Source organism: Phyllosticta citriasiana (assembly GCF_038021145.1).
Source record: "Phyllosticta citriasiana strain CBS 120426 chromosome Unknown IWZ02scaffold_6, whole genome shotgun sequence".
Taxonomy (NCBI): Eukaryota; Fungi; Ascomycota; class Dothideomycetes; order Botryosphaeriales; family Phyllostictaceae; genus Phyllosticta; species Phyllosticta citriasiana.
Window position 1 is genome coordinate 37,509 of NW_027117283.1, and position 19,184 is coordinate 56,692.

At 53.8% G+C, this 19,184-nt stretch overlaps 7 protein-coding genes across 7 annotated transcripts; 6 read left to right on the forward strand and 1 right to left on the reverse strand.

Moving 5' to 3' along the window:
• Positions 1-462: 462 nt before the first annotated feature.
• Positions 463-1,856, forward strand: IWZ02DRAFT_246154 (chaperonin 10-like protein). The gene is made up of 4 exons (XM_066763117.1): positions 463-817; positions 868-1,061; positions 1,108-1,530; positions 1,582-1,856. Exons 1-4 carry the CDS (start codon positions 639-641, stop codon positions 1,806-1,808), a joined length of 1,023 nt encoding a protein of 340 aa, XP_066622756.1. The 5' UTR covers positions 463-638; the 3' UTR covers positions 1,809-1,856.
• A 47-nt stretch (positions 1,857-1,903) lies between these two features.
• On the reverse strand, positions 1,904-2,710 carry IWZ02DRAFT_490003 (uncharacterized protein; the record flags this gene model as incomplete). Its single annotated transcript, XM_066769624.1, has 2 exons — positions 1,904-2,474; positions 2,505-2,710. 2 exons carry the CDS (start codon positions 2,708-2,710, stop codon positions 1,904-1,906), a joined length of 777 nt encoding a protein of 258 aa, XP_066622757.1.
• An 806-nt stretch (positions 2,711-3,516) lies between these two features.
• On the forward strand, positions 3,517-5,201 carry IWZ02DRAFT_432557 (uncharacterized protein; the record flags this gene model as incomplete). Its single annotated transcript, XM_066766227.1, has 2 exons — positions 3,517-3,885; positions 3,921-5,201. The coding sequence occupies 2 exons, from the start codon at positions 3,517-3,519 to the stop codon at positions 5,199-5,201; spliced, it is 1,650 nt and encodes a 549-aa protein (XP_066622758.1).
• Positions 5,202-5,726: 525 nt separating this feature from the next.
• IWZ02DRAFT_432558 (uncharacterized protein) lies at positions 5,727-11,898 on the forward strand (the record flags this gene model as incomplete). The annotated part of the gene is made up of 4 exons (XM_066766228.1): positions 5,727-5,740; positions 5,791-9,747; positions 9,772-10,463; positions 10,511-11,898. 4 exons carry the CDS (start codon positions 5,727-5,729, stop codon positions 11,896-11,898), a joined length of 6,051 nt encoding a protein of 2,016 aa, XP_066622759.1.
• A 953-nt stretch (positions 11,899-12,851) lies between these two features.
• IWZ02DRAFT_432559 (Alpha/Beta hydrolase protein) lies at positions 12,852-14,827 on the forward strand (the record flags this gene model as incomplete). Its single annotated transcript, XM_066766229.1, has 6 exons — positions 12,852-13,255; positions 13,299-13,648; positions 13,693-13,946; positions 13,997-14,502; positions 14,553-14,715; positions 14,765-14,827. 6 exons carry the CDS (start codon positions 12,852-12,854, stop codon positions 14,825-14,827), a joined length of 1,740 nt encoding a protein of 579 aa, XP_066622760.1.
• A 347-nt stretch (positions 14,828-15,174) lies between these two features.
• IWZ02DRAFT_432560 (chaperonin 10-like protein) lies at positions 15,175-16,436 on the forward strand (the record flags this gene model as incomplete). Its single annotated transcript, XM_066766230.1, has 4 exons — positions 15,175-15,307; positions 15,355-15,597; positions 15,644-16,220; positions 16,268-16,436. The coding sequence occupies 4 exons, from the start codon at positions 15,175-15,177 to the stop codon at positions 16,434-16,436; spliced, it is 1,122 nt and encodes a 373-aa protein (XP_066622761.1).
• Positions 16,437-16,920: 484 nt separating this feature from the next.
• On the forward strand, positions 16,921-19,004 carry IWZ02DRAFT_469245 (sugar transporter; the record flags this gene model as incomplete). Its single annotated transcript, XM_066768700.1, has 10 exons — positions 16,921-16,978; positions 17,024-17,099; positions 17,144-17,189; positions 17,232-17,732; positions 17,771-18,054; positions 18,157-18,279; positions 18,323-18,495; positions 18,539-18,633; positions 18,677-18,746; positions 18,793-19,004. The coding sequence occupies 10 exons, from the start codon at positions 16,921-16,923 to the stop codon at positions 19,002-19,004; spliced, it is 1,638 nt and encodes a 545-aa protein (XP_066622762.1).
• Positions 19,005-19,184: the final 180 nt, after the last annotated feature.

Consider the following 19,184-nt stretch of genomic DNA (forward strand, 5'->3'; position numbering starts at 1 on the left):
GGCACCTACAAAATGAGGCCAGCAACGCGGTCGCACTGGTAAGCATAGCTTTTGACTAATCAGTTTTTGGACAGGGACTTCGTTGCGGTTTCTGCGTAGTTCGATCCGTGTCGCTGACCAAGGTGCTCGCAGGCTCTTCGCTTCGGCTTTTACGCACCACTGACGTGACATCACGCCAATCCCTCCCCTATCCAGACTCTCTTCTCTCGAAGGATCTCCTCGACCGAGTCATGAACCATCCTTGAGGTAGGCTCGCTGGCCACCGCTGACCATCTCTCGCGACGGTAACAATCATGGAGGAAATGTTGGGGCGGGCCTGCAGAAGAGTCAGCACTGTCGTGAGACTAATGTTTGGGCGGGCAGAAGAGTCAGCACTGTCGTGAGACTACCGAGAAGAATCTCGTGCCCGCCTCACGAGCAGGATGCGGAGAGCAAGAGAATGCTATGGATTAGATTGAACGCCACGGCGGATCTGGGCCGACTTTGATGGGTTTGCTCCGCCGATTAAAACCGACGTCACCAAGAGCCCACGAGTCGTAACTCAGTCTTTGGGCTTAAAAAACTCCTCCCGCTGTGTCTCTCAGCCAGCTTTCTTCTCTTCAATCAACCTTCGCCTACACGTTACACTCTCTCCCAGAATGTCTCCGCAACTCCCGAAAACTTACAGGGCTGCGGTCTTTGAGAAACACAACACTCCTCTGGTCATCAAGGAATTGGAGCTCAAGCAGCCCCAGCAGGGTCAGATTCTCATCAAGGTCCACGCCTGTGGTGTCTGCCACTCCGATGCCATGCTCAAGGAGGGAATGATGGGCGCCGTGTAAGTGAGACATTTCAATGAACCAAGGACTTCGCCAACATATTCTCCAGGCCCAGGATTCCCGGTCACGAAATCGTTGGAACCATCGTCGCCGTTGGTCCTGGAGAGAAGAAGTGGAAGGTTGGAGACCGCGTCGGTGGCGCTTGGCATGGAGGTCACGACGGCATATGCAAGTCTTGCAACCGCGGATTTTTCCAGGCTTGCGACCATGCCGAGGTCAACGGCATCACTCGGGACGGTGGATGTAAGTTGACAACGTGCTTTCCAAAGAACAATACTAACGGCTCCAGACGCTGAATACTCCCTCCTCCGCACCGAGGCCGCCGTCAGAGTGCCCGAAGAGCTTGACCCCGCCGAAGCCGCTCCCTTCCTCTGCGCCGGTGTCACCGTCTTCAACTCCCTCAGGAAAATGAACATTCTTGCCGGAGACACCGTCGCTGTCCAGGGTCTTGGTGGTCTCGGTCACTTGGCTCTTCAATACTCTCGCAAGATGGGTTACAAGACTGTCGCCATCTCCAGCAGCGATTCGAAGAGAGACTTTGCCATGAAGTTTGGTGCCAACGCCTACATTGACACGAGCAAGGAGGATGCCGCCGAGACTCTGCAGAAAATGGGAGGCGCATCTTGCATTGTCGTGACGGCGCCCAACCCAAAGATCATTGGACCTTTGATCAACGGTCTGGGCATTGAGGGCAAGCTGCTCATTCTTGCTCGTAAGTTCAAAAGCCATACCCTGGGTTGAAGCACATGATAACATCTTGCAGCCGTCGGAGATATCCCTGTCAACACCGTCCCCCTGATCGTTAAGGGAGCCAGTGTGCACGGCTGGCCCGCGGGTCATGCTCTTGACAGCGAGGAGGCTCTTGCCTTCGCGCAGAACCAGGACGTCAAATGCCTGATTGAGAAGTTCCCTCTCGAGAAGGCTGACGAGGCATTCGAATTCATGATGGCTGGAAAGCCCAGGTTCCGCGCCGTGTTGACCATGGATTAAATCTGGGAAAAGATTTGAAAAAGTTTCGTTCTTGTCATGATGTCATGTCTATCAAATCTACTTTTCTCACCAACGCTATGCCGACTCTTTCTTGCTCAACTCCGCCTGTTCTTTGATGATTCCACCGCTGTGTGCTTAATGTTCTTGAGCGTCCAGCTTATTGACAGGTACATAAAAACCACCGCGAATTCCATCAACACTCCCATGCCAAAGAGAAGCGCGACCGAACCCCACACAGGATTGAATCTGGCGGTCTCGCTCGTGTTGAACATGCCTACAGCAGAATACATCATCCGGACGAATATGAAGGGCAAAGAAACAGCTACAGCGGCCAAGACTCGCTTCTCGCCGGGCTCAGCGAAGCCGATTTGCTGGCCCATTGAGGCCGTCGCAACGACCAAGAACCCCAAAGTGGCGATCAACAGAATGGTGGGGACCTTGCTCTCCGTCTGGACACTCGGCACAGTGTCTTTGGTCGAATCGTACGATTTGCCAGTGTTGACACCGTCAACGATGCCCGGCACAAAAGCAACGGTGTTGAGCAGCTCCATCCACTGGATATGTCGGGTGGTGATTTTGACGGAGCCGAGGCCGCGCACGCGCTCGATGGAGCCCAGGACGCGCGACAGCAGGCCCAGCGCCATCAGCTCAAAGGGCGAAAGTGCGCTGGCGAGGAGCACCCATTCAGCCGTTTACAGCGATTTGGTATGTGGTTCGGCGATAGTGCGGAGTTGGAATGAGGAAGAGATGAGGCGGGTGAGGATAAAAGTCAAGAGAAAGCGCCAGCCGCTCGAGCTGCGGAAGCCATTGCGGACGCAGAGGATGACGGCAATGATGATGGCGGGCGAGCAGAGGAGGATTTGAATGATGGAAAGGGCGCCCCGGAGGTTGAGGCTCGCCATGGTCGATTGGCAACAGTAGGCGCTCCGCGCGTCCTTGGATTGATATTGAATTTGAAGAGTGGTGTTTGAGTCTTTTTGGACTCGCTTGGCTTTGGTATGGAACTCCCCGAGACAGTTGATGCTAATGATGCTACTTGACAAACGAAACAAAGAAAAGATATACACCTTTTCCGCGCAACATGACGCCCCAACCCGCTGAGGCTGTGAAGCTTGAACCCATTCCAATTGAGGCATTCACTGCGTGGGGTCAGCGGTTGCGATGAAGCCTTTGGTAAGAATTTGCAGCTTAGATCTTTTCGCAACCTCAAAGTAGTCCTGCCTGCGCGGGGCTTGGCTGTTCATGAAGACCAGGCAGAAACAAGCGCCCCAAAGTATTGGGGGGCGCTCGCACTGCTGACCTAAAATGGACTACATGTAGCTTGGTAAGCAACATGACGCATGGCCCAGCGTTCAGCTACGCCTCCAGCTCCCTCTCGACCACCTCCCTCATAAATAATCCCCAAATCCTCTCGCCGCACAGCATGCCCTTTTTGGACACCTCTGCGACGCTCTTTAGCGCTACTCACAGTCAAGCTTCGTCCGCCGTGCGCATCGCAAAGCTTGGCCTGTACTCTGTCGCTCACACAATTACCGGTCCACGGGAGCGCTGTGGCTTGGATCCTCCCAAGTAGAAGCTTCCGATTGACCAGCTCGCCCCCGTTATTGCCATCAGGGCCTCCATTGGGCGGCTGCGGGGGCTACACACGCTTTCACCATCCACGTGGCAACATGGTCTATTGCGGGAAGCCTTCCAAAGGGTGCCACACATGCCGACAACGAAAGATTCGAGTGAGCAATTAATTGGATCTCGCGCTGCTAAGAATTTTTTTTTAACAGGGGGCCAGTGTGACCAACAGCCAGATGGATGCTCGCAATGTGCCAAGTCGAGGCGGACATGCCCCGGTTATCGTTCCCAATTAGACGTCATGTTCCGCAACGAGAGCACGCGGATCGAGAAAAAAGTAAAAGCAAGGGCAAAGGTAACCCGGAACGCAGTCCCTGCATCAGACTCTGCGTCTCCCAACTCTTCTGTTATCTTCGAGCCGGGCTCCGGATCTTCTCCCACTTCGTCTAGTCCTGCCTCCACAGAATTTGCACTCGTCCAGCCATCATTCGAAGTCGCCCCTACTTCTAGCGTGGATGAACCTGCAACTGGATACTTTACTTCCAGTCACTGCAGCCATTTCTTCTTGGGCCCAACACGGGCGTCTTTTCTGCCAAATTGGCGGATCCTTGGATCACAGACATCACTCCTGGATTGCTTCACTGCATGAAAGCGGTTGGCCTATCAGGACTATCCCGCCTGCACCATGACCAAAAAATGCTCAACAGAGCATGGGGTCAATATGCGGAAGCCATTCGGTTGACTAATCAGGCTCTGGCATCGCCGACAGAGGCACTCAAGGATGGGACCTTGCTCTCCGTGATAATCCTAGGAGTTTTTGAAAGTTCCAATGGCCGCACGCAGCAGTCTCTCGATTCCTGGGCTGCTCACATCAGTGGAACAGCCGCGCTTCTGTCTTTGCGTGGCCGGCGTCAAGTCACGACCGCCGTCGGCCGCAGAATGTTTTTCCAAGTCACGTCAAACATGCTGATCAACTGCATCCAAAAAGACATTCCGTTTCCAAAAGAAGTAGCGGCGCTAATGGATAGCATGCGAGAAGCGCGGAAAAAGCCAAGCAACGCTCCTGACCCCTTCCAGCCAATCTGGCGATTGCGGGAGCTCGTGGTCGAGCTTGCCAACTTTCGAGCCAGCGTCTTCAACAAGACAATGAGCGACACACACGAAATCATTGAGCGCTGCATTGAATTGGATACCGCCATTCTATCCAACATGCAAATATTTCCCTCGGACGTGGTCTTTACACGCGTCTACACGGATGCAGACCCGGACATCGTGCTCGACGGCTTCTACGACATCTACCCGGACTTTTGGATGGTTCGGACGTTCAACACGATGTGCAACTTTCGCATCCTGTTGCACAGTATGATCCGCGCAACGCTGCTGCGCGGCTTCTCGGCAAAGCCGCCGGTCTTCACGCAGCCGGAGTATACGCGGCAGCTGCAGCTCACCGTCAACACGCTGTATGGCCTGCAGGCAGACCTCTGCGCCAGCGTTCCGCAGCAGATTGGCTACGTGTCGAAGGCGCGTCGCCGGGGCCACAGCCCGCTGCCGCAGCATCACAAGCCGTGGCTGGATTTCGAAAACGACATCTTTCCCGAGAGCTGGCAGATTGGCACCGAGCACATGCCGATCATAAGGTCATCGGGCAACAACTTGCTCAATTGGAGCCTGTTCATGATCGGCATCATGGATATTACGACAGAAAAGACGCGGGCCTGGGTGATTGACCGGCTGGAAGAGACTGGGAGCATGATGGGCATGCATCATGGCACGGTGCTGGCAAAGTTTGTAAGAGATCTAAGAGATGCGAATAGTCAGCAGCGGTGATGAGGTTTGCTGCTCTCGTATTCCCCTTCAAGCCACACACCTTGAGATACCTATTTTTTGATCTTTTTTGAAATGGGGCAGGTCATTGTTTCAATCAAGACACTCTTTCCATGACTGACCACGTTAGCAGACAAAAAGCATCGACTCAGAAATTTCATGTAATTGACCAGCATGGAAGGCATCGAAACAAAGATATGAAGATTCTAGTTCGACCTCTTGTTGACTACATGAGAGCAGACGAGACTCAGAGCATAGAGACATGACTGGTAACAGTGTAGCCATGTGCCCAGATACAAACGACGACGTGATAGAGAGACATCTCGGCATGCGGTCCCGTCAGCCATTCCAACAACAGTCGACCATGGAAGCTTTCGGAAGATAGCTGTTTGTCGACTGACGCGCTATGCGTCGTCTGGCAGATTCCACCCACTCACCTTTTGCACCGACCAAAACTCAAAACAACGCTCCATCTACCTTTCCTCTCGGTCTCAACCTTCTTCCCCACGCGCTCGCCACAGCATCACGATGGCTGCGAACGGGTAAGCTTCCCCATTACGTGATTTACGGCGACGATACTGATGCGAACTAGGAACATCTGCCGACACTTCTCAAAGCCGGGCGGTTGCCGCTTTGGCGACCGTTGCAAGTTCTTGCATCAAGATGGGGCTTCGGCTAGCCTTGCGCCCAACGCTTTTACCCTTCCCTGCCGGTTCCTCGACTCGCCTGGTGGTTGTTACAGAGGGGCGTCTTGCACCTTTTCACACGACAGGAACACCCTTCAGCGTACCGCCCACAACCATAGAGCGGATACAACGCCCCAATCGCAAGGTCAGGACGGTTTTTCAACCAACCTCCCGCCCAACGCGTTCACGCGCCTTTGCAAGTACCTCGACTCGCCCAACGGTTGTCAATACGGAGCCTCTTGTACCTTTTCTCACGACAAGAACACCGCTCTGCCTGCAGCTCAAACTCAATGTGAAGTGCCAGCCAGCCAGTCGCAAAATGACTTCTATCACTGGCGCTTCCAAATTCCAAAAGATGGTGACCGCGTCGACCCGCTCGGGCCTGCGTTGTCCACCTTCTTCCAAACGAGTGCCAAGCTTGTCGACAGCACCTCTGAGATCCGTCAACAAGTCGTCTTGCTGTTGGCATCTGACGGTGGCACTGCGCGGGTCAAAGAGCTCATCGAAGACGCTGTCCCTCCACCCAAGATTCTGCAGCGTCAGAGGAGATTCACGGCGCGTTTCCTTCCTTTCTTCAAAACGATCTCGCATCCCGATGTCTTGAATTCCTTGATCCTCGAGCAAAAGGTTGCACAGCTCTACGGTATTCTTTTCGGAAACAACGGCACCAATGCAATCAGACTTTTTACTTTCGTTGTCGACTTGTTCGATGAGTGTTACGAAGACCGCAGTGATACGGACAACATCTCCGACGTTGTGGATCAGCTGGGCGCCACGACTTGTGTGTTATCAAAAGTGGTGGACAGTATTGGAGGAGCTCAAATCAATCCGGGTATTGCAGCAGTTGTGGTCAAGCTTGCTCATTTCCTGCAAGAGCTTGTCAGGTTCCATGGAGAGCCCGCCTTTCACAGCAGCGTCGCCCAGATGGATCGCATGCGGCGGCGTCTCAAGTTGGCTGATGAAATTCCCGCCTTTGAAACTAAAACAAAACCCAAAGCCCACAAGCCCACTTTCCACTTGCAACAAGATCTGCCAGGGCAACTTTCGACGCATGGCCCAAGGCATGAGAATGACCATCAAGACATTCAACGTATCAATATCTTGCCTGTCTGGGGTGAAATCCTCTCCGTAAGGTCGGAATATCTTCCCGTCAAGGACCCATCCGCGTGGCACCGCCGCGGCATCGAAGGACTCATTGATCGTCAATTCCGACTGGTTCGAGAAGACACTATTGGGCAGCTCAGAGACGCCATTCAGGCTGATCGAAACCAGTCGCAAATGCTCGGCATCGGTAGATCGACACTCACATCTCAAAAAGATCAGTCTTTGCGAACCATCACCTACCGAGAGTCTGCTATCGTGTCCTTCTCCATTGACCGGTACCACGGCTTCAAATGCACGATTCGCTTCCCACAACCAAGTCGGATTCGCGAAAAATCTGCAAAGGATAGGGCTGAATGGTGGCGTAACTCCAAGCGTCTTCAGTCTGACGCATTTATCTGCCTCTACAACGATCATGGCTTGCTGCAATTTTGCTCTGTCTGTGCGACCCAGAACAAGCCCTCCAAGAAAGAGAAGCAGCTCGATCCTGAGTCTTACGAAGCTCAGACCTTGTCTTCTGATGCCGAGTTTGCGTTCATCACTGTCCGGCCACTTGACCGTAGTGACGAATCTATCAGCGCACTGCTGGCCCACTATGGCACTAATTCACCTGTCACTCTTGTAGAGTTTCCTGGTGTGCTCTTTCCTGCTTTTGAGCCAACACTCAAAGCTCTTCAAAAAATGAGCATGACAGACGATGTGCCATTCTCAGAATTCCTTGCGCCCGACAGCAAGAGCGCTTCTGGAGTCGTTTCAGTTCCGCCACCCAGTTACGCGCAGCAAGCAGGTTTCCGATACAACCTCAAAAGCATCACCAACACAAAGGAAGATCTATTCCTCAAAGTTGATGGTACTTTCAACCACGAAACGCTGCATCAACAATCCTCTCTGGACGAAGCACAGGCCAAGGCTGTGGTTGATTCCTTGACTCGGAGGCTCGCCCTTATTCAGGGTCCACCGGGGACTGGAAAAAGCTACACCGGTGTCGCCTTGATCAAAGTCTTGCTCGAAAACCGTGGAGCCGCCAACCTAGGACCCATTGTCTGCGTCTGTTACACCAATCACGCCCTTGACCAGCTGTTGGACCACTTGATCGACGCCGGCATTGAACAAATCATCCGTATTGGTTCGCAGTCCAAGTCGGAACGCCTCAAGTCTGTCAACCTGCGCGAGGTCGCACAAAATGTGGAAAGGACCAAGGCCGAGAAGCGCAGCGGCTATGAACTCGGAATGTCTTTGCAAAAGTGTGAAGACGAAGCTAGTGCGCTGTTTGAAGTGCTCCACAAACCCGGATCAGTTGCGTCAATTATGGAATACCTCCGTGTCTTTCACCCGCAACATCACGCAGAGCTGTTCGAGACGGTCGACAAAGAAGGGTATAAAAAAGTGCAACGGCGCCCAGACAAAATTTTGGCGGAGTGGCTCCATGGAGGAGCATTCAAGCAGCGAGAATTTCAACATCGCCACGAGGCAGAGCTTATTCAGTCGCTACTCTTCTCCATGACGACGCAAGAGCGAAAAAGGCTTCTTGCTCTCTGGATCCGCGAAATCAAGGAAAACACTCTCGGTCGACTCATAGCTACATTGCAGCACTTCAACGACCTTCAGACACAATTCCGGCAAAGCCGGATGGAGTCGGATCTGCGATGCCTCCAGCAATCCCATGTCATCGGTATCACTACAACTGGACTTGCCAGAAACCTTGAACTTTTGCGCCGCGTCAGAACCAAAGTGATGGTCTGCGAGGAGGCTGGCCAAGTGCTCGAGTCCCACCTCTTGACCGCTCTCTTGCCTTCGGTTGAGCATGCGATTCTCATCGGGGACCATCTTCAGCTTCGTCCTCAGATCAACCGTTACGAGCTTGAGCAGCAGAGTCGACACGGTGAACAGTACTCTCTTGACGTGTCTTTGCTGGAAAGGCTCGTCAAGCCGGATCTAGAATCTGCCATCAAGCTGCCTTTTGTGACCCTGGAAACGCAGCGCAGGATGCACCCCTCAATTTCACAGCTGGTTCGCGAGACTCTATACCCCAATCTGAAAGACGACCCGAGCACTGCCAGACATCCAACGGTTCCTGGGGTCCGCCGCCGGTTGTTCTGGTTCAATCACGATATGCCAGAAGCCGGTGACAGCGAGGCCGAGTCTGGAAACACGACGAGCAAGTCCAACGACTTTGAAGTTGACATGGTTTCTGCTCTAGTGTCGCATCTCATCCGGCAAGGCGTATACGGGTCTCAATCGATTGCAGTCGTGACTCCATACCTTGGTCAACTATTCAAGCTTCGCAAAAGGCTCGGTCAGACTTTTGAACTGGTTGTCAACGAAAGAGACCAGGTCAATTTGGAGGTAGAAGGACTGGTAGCAGAAGAGCAACAAGTAGCCAAAGCTTCGGCACTGAGCGCTCTCAAGATTGCCACCATCGACAACTTTCAAGGCGAGGAGGCCGAGGTCGTCGTTATCTCGCTCGTCCGATGCAACAAACAAAACAAGTGCGGCTTTCTCAAGACGTCAAACAGAATCAACGTTTTGCTATCTCGTGCCAAACACGGCATGTACATCATCGGCAACGCCAACACGTCCAGGGCCGTCCCCATGTGGAATCAGGTGCTGGAGATCATGGAGGAAAACAACAATATTGGCAGAGAGCTGGAGTTGCAATGCGAACGCCATCCAGGCACAGCGATTGCCGTCTCTCAACCTGATGATTTTGCTCGCTTCTCCCCAGAAGGCGGCTGCGATCGCAAGTGCGACAAGCGACTCGAGTGCGGTCACGCCTGTCTGTGTAGATGCCATTCGGACCTCCTCCACAACGCGCAAGTCTGCCAGGAGCCCTGCCAAAAGACATTGAAAGGATGCGATCACTCCTGTCCCGAGATTTGTGGCAAGTCCTGCCCAAGCAAGTGCCTGGTCAACATCCGTGATTACAGTCGCCGTCTTCCATGCGGACATCTCCAACCTGATCTTCCATGCTGGCAGAGCCAAGACCTTTCGCGGGTCAAGTGCGACGAAATGGTCAAGAGAAAGATTCCAGGATGCGAGCACGAGATGAATCTCGCCTGCCACATCGACTTTGCATCTGAAAACTTCCAATGCATGGCATCTTGCGGGTCGGCCTTGCCTTGCGGTCACACGTGCAAAAGGTCTTGCAAGTTGTGCCGTCGTCGGTCGGGAGAAACGACTCATGTTGGTCATGGCGTCTGCATCCAGCGCTGCGGTCGCGATTACAACACCTGCCAGCATAGCTGCAAAACGGCGTGCCACGGAGACCAGCCGTGCCCACTGTGCGATGAGCCGTGCAACGTTTCATGCAGTCACTCCAAGTGTGACAAGAAGTGCCATGAACCCTGTACCCCTTGTGCTGAGGCTGACTGTTCTACTCATTGCGAGCATAGTCGCTGTACAAAGCCATGTGCTGCTCCTTGCGACTGGCTCCCATGCTCCAAGAGATGCCCAAAGATCCTGGAATGCGGACATCAATGTAAGTCTCATCATGAACATGGTTGACTCGAAGCTAACAAGACACAGGCCCATCTGTCTGCGGAGAAACATGTCCAGACCCAAGAAACTGCCATGTGTGCGCAACGGACGAGATCAAGGATCAGGAAGTCGACTACATCCTGATGGCCAGCTACGGCGAGATTGACCCGAACGAGGATCCGTGCATTTTCCCATCTTGCGGACACATCTTGACCGTCGAGAGCATGGACGGCATCATGGGCATGTCAGAGCATTACGAGTTTGCTGAAGACAAGTCAATCGTTGGTATCAAATCCGCGAGCGCCGACGCCTTGTCGAGCGACAAGATCAAAGGCTGTCCCAAGTGCCGCGGATCGCTGCGCGACATCTGCAGGTATGGTCGAATCGTCCGTCGAGGTCTCCTGGACGAGTCTACCAAGAAGTTCATTGCGTGGTCTGGAAAGGAGTACACCAATCTCAGCGGCGAGCTGGATACAGTGCAGCAGCAGTTGGTGGATACGTACGATGGCCTGACGGTGCACCCGAACCAGCAAGAGGAAAAGCCAATTTTGAACGTCACCGGCACACCGCTCATGCAGAAGAGACAGGTAATACGGACAGCGCGTGAGTTGGGGCTCACTGAACGTTACAGCGCCATCTTCACGCTTCGGGAGACCATCAGGAGACACCACCGCAAAGTCCACCAGGAAGAGCAGCCATTCAAGAAAGTCTTCAACCTCTGCGAGGACGCGCGCCGTCGCCGGCAATTGATTTCCACATTCGAGGTGCCTCGAGACATGGTACAGACCGGAGCGCACGTTAGAGCCACCGGCCTCTTGCTCCGCTGCGACCTGGCCGTACTGTCCGACATCATGACCGTCTATCGCGAAAAGATCCCGGTGATCCATCGAACCGAAATCGTCGTCGACCTGCGAGACAGCCGCAAAGTCTGTCTGGAGCTGCTCACCGAGGCCAGGACTTCATCGCTGCCGCGCCAGTGGGTCGAAGCTCACGTCTTCTTCGCGCAGTATGCGGCCATGGAAGCATCCGTGGTCGGAGACGACGAGCGAGCTGGACGGCTGCGCGAAGAGGCCAACGCTCACATCGCCGCTGCCCAGGATGTCTGTCGCGAAAATCCAGGAACCACGCGTGGAATGGACGAAGAGATCGAGGCCACTACACGCATGCTCCGGGAGTCGACCTTTTACAGCGTCGTGACCAGCGACGAAATGCGCGCCGTGGTGGCGGCAATGGGCAGAGAATTCAGTGGAACGGGCCATTGGTACTACTGTCGCAACGGACACCCGTTCACGATTGGTGAATGCGGCGGACCAATGCAGCAGTCGACTTGCCCAGAGTGTGGTGAGCCGGTGGGTGGAAGGCATCACGAGGCGGCCGATGGAGTGACTCCAGCCGCCGACTTGGAGTCGCAGTTCGGAAGGCTGAACATGGGATAGACACTCGACTTCCTGAGAAGTATCCTCTCCTGTTACGTAGAGTAGAATGAGTTGATCAAGTCAGACAGAGAAATAAAGATCTTCCCTACACATTCCTAAGTCCCCACATCGGTATTCCCGATGATTCAAAGTCATTGAAATCTCGGGCGTTTTGGCTAATTTGAGCAGTTTGGCGGGGATATCCGAAGATCCATGCCTCCAACTATTCCACAAAAGGCTCAAATGCAAGCCCCAGTGCCGTATACGAACTTTGATCTGGCGTTCGCTCAGGCGACGTGTCTTACCTTTAAACGCAGAGGAAAATCTCAGCGGGAGTTCCCGCACAAAACTCCGACTCGAATCAACTTGTGCCCCCACGGCCCCCATACCTTGGCATTTGGGTGACGCACCATCGCCATCCATGGTGGTGCAAAGGGAACAACAAGAGCGCGTGTAACCAAGATCCGCAGCTATGTGTCTGACAGCGAGCCGGCGGTATGCACGCGCGATGAGAAAAACCACGTGTAAAGACAGAGCCTTTCCCACGCTTGCAGAATGCGCCGTCATTCGAATACACCACAGCAGCAATACATCAAGAGGCCGAAGAGCCTGGATGAGCTGCTTCAAACCACGAGCCAATTTTTCCCGCCAAGTCCACTGTCTTTGCCAATTGGTCGTATTGTTCGCCGGTCATTGTTGGCTTTGGGACATTGAGCTTCGCTATCTCTTTGGTCACCCACGCCATGTCTGAAGAGAGAGCTCATTCGGACATGCATGGCGCGAGGCGGCGGACGAGCTCTGCAGGCGATGCAGTGTCGCGCTGTCAGCTTTGCCATGTCGCACATCGGGAGAGAGAGCCATGCAAACAAGCGGGGGATCCCATCAATGGCGTTTGGGAGTGTTGGTATAAAATGATTCCATGGTCGCTAGAGGAGGGGGACGACATTCTCAGAAGTAGAATCGTCTGGTGCATCATGCTTCTCGTCCTCTTACTGTCCGCCTTTTTACAGCTGGGCTCAACCGGCTGGGCTCCTCCTGGACCTGAAGTGGCTCTCCGACAGGGCATCTACGCGCCAAACACGAGCGTCGCCAGCGTCGACCAATTCCTCTCGATTCCCTTTGCCGCTCCACCGGTTGGCCAGCTTCGTTTTGCCAATCCGCAGCCGTATACGTCCGGTTCGCCAAAGAAGCGCTTCAACGCTACCACCTACGGTCCAGGATGCCCGCAAGGCAGATCGGCGCCGCACTACAATGGATACGCAGAGGACTGCTTGACGCTCGATGTTGTCCGGCCCGTATGCGCGAGGAGACGTCGTTCGAAGCTGCCAGTCCTGGTCTGGATCTATGGTGGGTCAGAGATTGCGGGACAGTCCATTTTGTAAGTTTCCATCTCTGTGGAAGCTTCCGTGCTGATTGAAAAGGTACAATGCGACAAACCTTGTGCATTACTCGTCATCGATTGATAAACCAGTCGTTTTTGTCGCCTTGAACTATCGCACCGGTGGCTTCGGCCTGTCAGTCAACACTCTCTTCGCCGAAGAGGGCATCATGAACGTTGCAATCAAAGACCAGTACGCGGCGCTGGAGTGGGTGCATTCCAACATTGCAGCGTTTGGCGGAGACCCCAAGAAAGTTGTCATTTTCGGTGAAAGCGCGGGATCGTTCAACTCGTGGATGCAGATGCGATATGCTGCCGTCAAAAAGGAAAGTAAGAGACTTTTCCAGGGCGCAATCGCAGAGAGTGGAGGGCCCGCTGGTATTTTACTTAAAGGTGAGCAGAAATACTAATCAAAAGGGATTGACTAATGGAAAAAGGGATTGCACCATCCAGCGGAGACGAGTATTTTCAGCAGACGCTCGACGCGGTAGGATGCGGTAACGCCACGGACAGACTTTCCTGTCTGCGCGAGGTCCCCTATGAAACCCTGGCCCAAGTCTGGTTCAATTCGTCGTCCTCACTGGAGCAAAATATCGACGATTACGGGAACTTGCAAGTCGGTTTTGGTGTCGATGGCCAACTCGTCAAGTCAGAGAACTACTGGGACCACGAGATTGCCCCGATCCCCCTCGTAAGCAGCTGATTTAACCTCTCATACGTGCTTGATTGACCACAAGACAGATTCATGGCGCGAACCTTAACGAAGGATCCCTTGGGAATCGAGTGTCTGCTGGGACCGCAACCAATCGAACCTATCTCAGCGAACTGGTAATGAGAGCCCTCAACACGACCAACATGGATCTCGTCAACCCCATCGTCGATACATACTACAACTTCTCGGCATCCGAGAACGGCCGCGGATACAACGCCGACCCTACTGCGGACAGCAGCTACTACATCGGCGAGGCGCTGTACACGGACCTGCTCATGGACATCCCGAGGCGCGTGTGGGTCGGTCTGCACAGCAAGAAGGCGCCAACCTGGAGCTACGTCTGGAAGCAGACCCCGCCGCTGTCCATCTTCTTTGACCCGTGGTTTCCATTCTCAGCCAGTATGTTTAATGAAGACACGTTGAGGAGACTGGGCGTGTCCCACGCGTCGGAGCTGGGGTACGTATATGGGACCGTTCGGGACAAGGAGGACAGAACCAGGGGTGACGTCGCGCTCGCAAATATCGTGCAATCCATGTAAGCCAAAACCTCCACCATGGCGTCAATCGATCATTGACTCTTTCCAGGTGGATCTCCTTTGCGTATAGTCTGGATCCGAACAAGCACGGGCTGAAGGACGTCGCGTATTGGCAACAGTACAACACCAAAAAGGCCAAGGTGATGGCATTTGAGAACCAGGGCCCTTATTGTCCAAGCATGCAGCCCGATTCTTTGCGGCTGGAAAGCTATGTGAGTCAAAAATCTTGAAGGAATCGTAATGGTGCTGACCAGATCGAAGAACGCATACAAGTCTGCCAACGACGCGTTGGACTTGCCCGAGTTTCCCACCATTCGTGTGTAGCCAGATGACATAGAACATGATAAGACTTCCCTGTCGTTGTCCGCCCGAAAGAATAAGGAAATGATGATCTTGATACATGTTAACCCTGCAGAGCTGTAAGACGCGGTTCGGTCGACTGTCTTCCGGCAGCAACCCCACCGGTTGCGCAACTCGGAGGACTGGGCTCCGTGAGACCCCACCATTACAGGGTTGCGTGTTGTTGTCTGCAAAAGCTTCCAAGTACATGAAGCTTCCCGCCCGCTGCTGGACAATTATCTGTAAGCGTTTTCCTCGCAGGCTGGTACTTAAGGAAAGCTAGGATCCAAATTCCTTTCTGCACTCCCCTTCTTCAGTCGATGTCCCCAAAAATGGTCCAACAAAATGGCGAAGCTTTTCGAATTCCGCAGACGATGAAGGCAATCCGCTACAACAAAGTGCAGGATTGGGCCTTGGTTGACCTGCCCGTCCCAGAGCCAAAAGCACACGAAGTGCTGGTCAAACGTGAGCGTTCAATCTCTTTCAGGATCAAAGATCTTACAATTTGCCAGTCAAGTCTTGCGGCATCTGCGGAACGGACCTGGAAATCCACAATGGCAACTTCGACTCCCGCATGCCCGTCGTCACGGGTCACGAATCATCCGGCATTGTCGTCAAAATCGGAAGCAGCGTCCAAGGCTTCAAAATCGGCGACAAGGTGACGGCAGACAACTCGGAACTCTGTGGCCATTGCCACTACTGCCGCCAGGGCAAACCGCTTTACTGCGAGAACTTCCTGGCACACGGAGTCCATCGTGAGTCTTTGAAGATCTGGTCATTGAAGAATGCTGATGAAGGCAGTCAATGGCGGCTTCGCTGAGTTCTGCGCTTACCCTGCCGAAAAGTTGTTCCACTTTGAGAAGCTATCGTGGGAGGAAGCAGCCATGTTCGAGGCTGCATCATGTGCCGTCCACGGCCTGGACCGCATTCGCCCGGAGCCTGGTGTTTCCATTCTCGTCATGGGAGCAGGTGCGACTGGTCTTTGCCTCGCTCAATTGTTGAAGCAAAACGGCGGTGCCCATCTCATCTTGGCCTCCAACGAAGGACCGAAGCTGGACCTGGCCAAGAATCTCAACGTTGCCGACGAATACATTCCTCTGCGCCGCGGAAACGAAGCAGAGCAAGCCGCCCAGTGGTCGGACCTCAAGAATCGGTACCCGTATGGTTTCGATATTGTGGTCGAGGCTACCGGTGTTCATAAGTTGCTCGAGACGGCGTTTGGCCTTGTTACGCGTGGAGGGAAGCTCGTCTACTATGGGGTTTACCCCAAGGACGCGGTAGTGAAGGTGGTTCCGAGTAAGTTTGAACGCTCCAGTGAGAGAGGTGCGAAGCTGACAAGGCAAGGCCGCGTATTTGGCGACGAAATCACCATCATCGGGTAACTTTCCCCAGCTTCCAGCTCTTTGATGGCGCTGACATGGACAGGTCGTTTTCGGAAATGTACTGTCTTCCCAGAGCCGTGCATTATCTAGAGACGCGCAAGGTCGATGTGCGAGGGATCGTTACGCATACTTTCAAGTTGGAACAGTTTGGCGAGGCTTTGGACGCGGTGAGAAACAAGACTTGTATTAAAGCCGCCATTGTTTATGATTGATCTCGAACGCGCTTGGTAGATACAGATTGGATTAAATTGGCTCGGGGCCGAAGTCCACATCGACTGCGGCAGATCTTGAAGTGAGTAATAATGGTGCTTATAATAGATTCCGAGGGAGCCACTCGGACTGTAGAGGTCCGCAGCGCTTGACGTTGAATTAAAGCGTGCGCGTTCAAGCCAACACCGGGCGCCAGTCTTCCGATGGAAACACCCGAACCTTGTGCGGAAGAGGAGGCAATGGTAGAAGTAGATTTCTACTCCAGGTTTCGACGTCCAACCCCGCAACTCGAAGGCGTGTGAATTGACCAACTTAAGTCTTGGGGCTGGGCCCAGCCAATCAAGACGGCGCATTGCGGTGCATATCCCTGTAGCGGCTGTTTGCACGAGTCGCTGCGAATTGCGTGTGGAATCAAGGCCGGATGTCTATAAAGCGTCTTCAGTGCTGCACTACGACACCAAGCACTCATGCAATCGTTCAGCAATCATGGTCTCCGCGTCTGCCGTCGTCACCGGGGACAATGACATTTCCTATGGCCCAGCAGGTTTGTCGACAGTGCAATATATGAGCCTTGGCTAAAGCAGTCCAGGATACAAAGGGCTCTTGTCCCAGAAATATGTGTTGGGCATGGCTTCTTTTGCTAGCATCGGCGGACTCCTTTTTGGGTACGGCGCGAACCGAACTCTTCTTCGTCGTTGACTTTGGACAGTTATGACCAAGGCGTCATTTCCGGAGTCTTGGTGATGCATAGTTTTGTAGGCTATTCAACGACACATGGACGAAGCTGACCTCTACAGGGCACCAAGTTTCCCGACCTGGCCAACGACCCAACTCTCCAGGGCTGGATGGTCTCAGTCCTCACCCTGGGCGCCATGTTGGGCGCATTCATCAATGGCCCGACTGCGGATAAGGTTTCCCGCCGATGGTCGCTCCTGTTTGCCAACATCGTGTTCCTCGTGGGATCCATCATTCAAGCCGCCGCCCAGACGACTGCAGAAATCTTCGTTGGCAGGTTCATTGCCGGAATTTCCATCGGGATGTTGTCCATGGGAGTACCGTTGTACCTCGGAGAACTCGCACCGCCCAATATTCGAGGCGGTCTCGTTGCTTTGCAGCAACTGGCCATCACCATTGGCATCATGGTTGCCTTTTGGTTGGATTACGGCACCCAGCACATTGGAGGGACGGGAGAAGGACAGCATGCCATCGCTTGGAGGCTGCCGCTTGCCCTTCAATGCTTTCCCTCTCTCGTCATGGTCGTTGCGATATTTTTCCTTCCATACTCTCCACGCTGGCTCGTGAACCAAGGCGAGTCAAGATCCTTGCTGCCGTGTAGCCGCGTCCTGACTTTGCAGGTCGCAACGAGGAAGCCTTTGAGACGTTGTGCAGGCTGCGCCGCGTTGGTCCAGAGGATCCTCGTGTCGCTGCGGAGCTGATGGAGATCAAAGTTGCAGCAATCTTTGACAAGGAGAGCCTCGCGGTGCGGTTTCCAGGGGTCACTTCGCCAGTCAAGCTTGCCCTCAGACAGTACGTCGAGATTCTTGTCGTCCGCCATTTGAACAGGCGCCTCGTCATTGCGTGCCTCCTCCAAATCATCCAACAATTTACTGGAATCAGTAAGTAGCTCGTCCCGAACCGGGAGCTCCGCTGACACTATCAGATGCCATCATATAGTCTGTGCCCGCGCTCTGGACCAACAGGTGGTTGATCTGACTTGTTCAGTTATGCTCCGACGATTTTCAAAGACATTGGGCTTAGCGGCAACTCTGTGAGCCTCCTTGCGACGGGGGTCGTCGGGGTCATCAACTTTTTCTCGACAATCCCTGCCATCATGTACCTTGATAGGTAAGCAAGACTGCATCCACGAACGACGTCGCTGACAGGTCAGATGGGGCCGTCGCGCGGTCCTTGTCGTTGGCGGGGTCGGCATGAGCGTCGCGCAGCTCATTGTGGGCACCATGTATGCCGTGTACCAACACAAGTGGGAGAGCAATCGAGCAGCCGGATGGGCCACGGCCGTGTTTGTCTGGGTCTACATATCCAACTTCGCATTTAGCATTGGTCAGTGCCGCGACGCGAATCCGAGCCAAGCTGACGGGCACAGGATGCGTAAACTGGATCATGCCGTCGGAGATGTTCCCGCCAGGAGTGCGTTCAAAGGCTGTTGGAGTCGCGATTTCAACCAATTGGTTGTCCAACGTGAGCATCTCGCACCACACACCAAACGTTGGCTAATGGTCAGTTTATCGTCGCGCTCATCACTCCGCGTATGCTGCGGTCCATCAAGTACGGAACATTTTACTTTTTCCTCGGTAAGTGGCATGCTGGGCTGTGAAAGGCAAAATTTAACGCGGGCAGTTTTCTGCGTGCTACTCGTCGTCTGGGTATGGTTTTTTGTGCCCGAGACCAAGGGCCGGCGGATAGAGGAAATGGACGACATATTTGGCGGAAACTCGGGTGAATCGGATATCCGCATGATGGAGGAGATTCGGGCAAGGCTGGAGGGAGGTAACACGACCGTTCTCAACGGCAAGGCGGGCACAAGTGCCGAATACAGAGAGGAGGCATAAGAAGTGTTAGGTTTGTTGGTAGACATGAGTCGATGGGTTAAGATCCGGGGCAAAAGGGCCGACGGTGGTCGGGGATGATGGGTGTTGGCGCGGCTTCTCCACACGTTGTCAGGTTCCCCACACCAGCTTTTTCCAATCCTCCTCTCAGCATCCAACTCCAAATCCGCAAAAACAGCTTCG